The sequence below is a fragment of the Numida meleagris genome, chromosome 7, assembly GCF_002078875.1.
Source record: "Numida meleagris isolate 19003 breed g44 Domestic line chromosome 7, NumMel1.0, whole genome shotgun sequence".
Lineage (NCBI taxonomy): Eukaryota > Metazoa > Chordata > Aves > Galliformes > Numididae > Numida > Numida meleagris.
This window is the reverse complement of record NC_034415.1, coordinates 26,838,329-26,840,260: the sequence shown is the minus strand read 5'-3', so window position 1 is coordinate 26,840,260 and position 1,932 is coordinate 26,838,329. Positions and strand designations below refer to the sequence as shown.

Below are 1,932 nucleotides of genomic sequence, written 5' to 3'. Positions count from 1 at the left end.
CTGCTCCATCACCTTTGGCAATCGGTTTGAATACCATGATGAGGACTTCCAAAACTTGCTGCGGCTGATGGACGAGACTGTTACCCTCCATGGGACGATAATGAGCCAGGTACAGCCCTCCTCCTCCTAATGAACATATCAAGGGACCTCGCCTGATCCTCATTCATCTTGGCTTGTAGGCAGTTCAGCATTGACACAGCACTCCTTTGAACAGTCACTGATAGTTATACATCCTTTTCATATTTTAGACACCAAAATCTCTCTAGGAGAGTATTTGGGAAGGAGCAACACTGAATGAATATTTTCAAGCTATGCAATTCTCACATAGCACTCTTTCCCCACACATCAGCACTCCTGACCACTGAGTGCCAAGCTCCCTGCTGTGACTCTGCGCAACGCACTAGTCACTCTCACCATGGAGATACCAATCCTTTGTCATGCTCCTCTGGAGACAAGTTAATTCAATCTACTCTCGCAGTGTAGGGTTGTGGCTTTTCAAGTTTTGAAAACTGGAGGGGTTTTCAGTCCTTTATTCAATTTCCTCTTTTTGTTTTCTGTCCAAAGCTGTACAACAGTATCCCCACTGTAATAAAGTACCTCCCAGGATCCCACCAAACCATTTTTAAAAACTGGAGGGTCATGAAAGGTTTTGTGTGCGAGAAGATCAGCAAACATAAGGAAGACGTGAACCCCTCCGAGAGCCGGGACTTCATCGACAGCTACCTGCAGGAGATGGCCAAGGTCAGCAATGTGGAGCAAGCCCTTCCACAGTGGGAGTTAGAGATCAGGAGGGTTGAGAAACAAACCAAATTCCCCACCTGAGCTGCGGGTGTGTCCATGTGTGAGCTCAGGATGGACATAAGTTTTGGGGCATCCATTGGAGGGATGAGGATACTTCTGCCAAACCCTTGGGGCAGAACTGTGTGGGGTGTTGAGGAAGTCCTCGCTGGTCACGTGGCACTAACACTCCATTTTCTGAAGCCCAGTGTCAGTGACTTCTGCGAGGATAACCTGGTGGCGTGCACTCTTGACTTGCTGTTTGCTGGGACTGAGACCACCTCCACAACCATCCGCTGGGCCCTGCTGTTTATGGCCGTATATCCAGAAATGCAAGGTACAAGTAGCAACAGGGCTGTCCGTTTCCTGTTTTTAAACCTTGGTGAGAGACACCCTTTGGCTGGAAGGAAAAACAGCAATCCCTCAGTACACATACAAATCAGGAAGAAATGCTTTCTTCTGTATTCAGGTGCATGTCTAAGCTGTTAGAAAACTTTCCCTGGTAATTCTATAATGCTTTAATTTGTGACCAAGAACCAAACACAGGAACTTCATCCCCAAGCACTGGAGATCCCTGAGGGCTTTATAGCAGAAGCAGAAAAGGCTTTGAAGAGAGCACAGGGACCGTTTAGTAGCTGGAGTGACGAACATGCAGAGAGGTGCTACGAGTCCCCCGGTGGCACACAATTGCCCGGGGATGATTCTTCAAAGGCTCTCAAAGCAAACAGTTGATGGTGTCCCCAGGTGATCCATGGCTTTCCTGCACCATAGCTGATCCCTGCTCTTCCCAAACAGCTCGTGTGCAAGCCGAGATCGATGCCGTCATTGGGCAGTCACGGCAGCCAGCCCTGGAGGACAGGAACAACATGCCCTACACCAACGCCGTCATCCATGAAGTGCAGAGGAAAGGCAACATCGTCCCTTTCAATGTGCCGAGACAGGCAGTGAAGGACACAGTCTTGGCTGGTTTCCATGTGCCCAAGGTAACACCAATCCTAAGCACTGAGGTGTTAGGAGGAGACTCCCATTCCCCATTGCTGCAGGAAGCAGCTGCAGCATCCCTGACCCTTACAGAGATCACTCCTGTGGATCATGTTTTGCTGTCCCAAAACCACTTTCCAGCACATTGCATTCTCCATGCCCAGAATGAAAGCC

The 1,932-nt window shown here is 49.2% G+C and overlaps 1 protein-coding gene across 6 annotated transcripts in view; it reads left to right on the top strand.

Moving 5' to 3' along the window:
• The window catches only part of LOC110402810 (cytochrome P450 2J2-like), a 39,136-nt gene that overhangs the window by 19,634 nt on the left and 17,570 nt on the right, over window positions 1-1,932 (top strand). For 5 of the 6 annotated variants that reach the window (XM_021405308.1, XM_021405306.1, XM_021405307.1 and 2 more), the window contains 2 exons: window positions 1-109; window positions 565-741. In XM_021405308.1, coding sequence (XP_021260983.1) covers window positions 1-109; window positions 565-741 — 286 coding nt within the window. The remainder of the gene's footprint in view (window positions 110-564; window positions 742-1,932) is intronic. The other variant, XM_021405305.1, reaches the window with a different exon arrangement.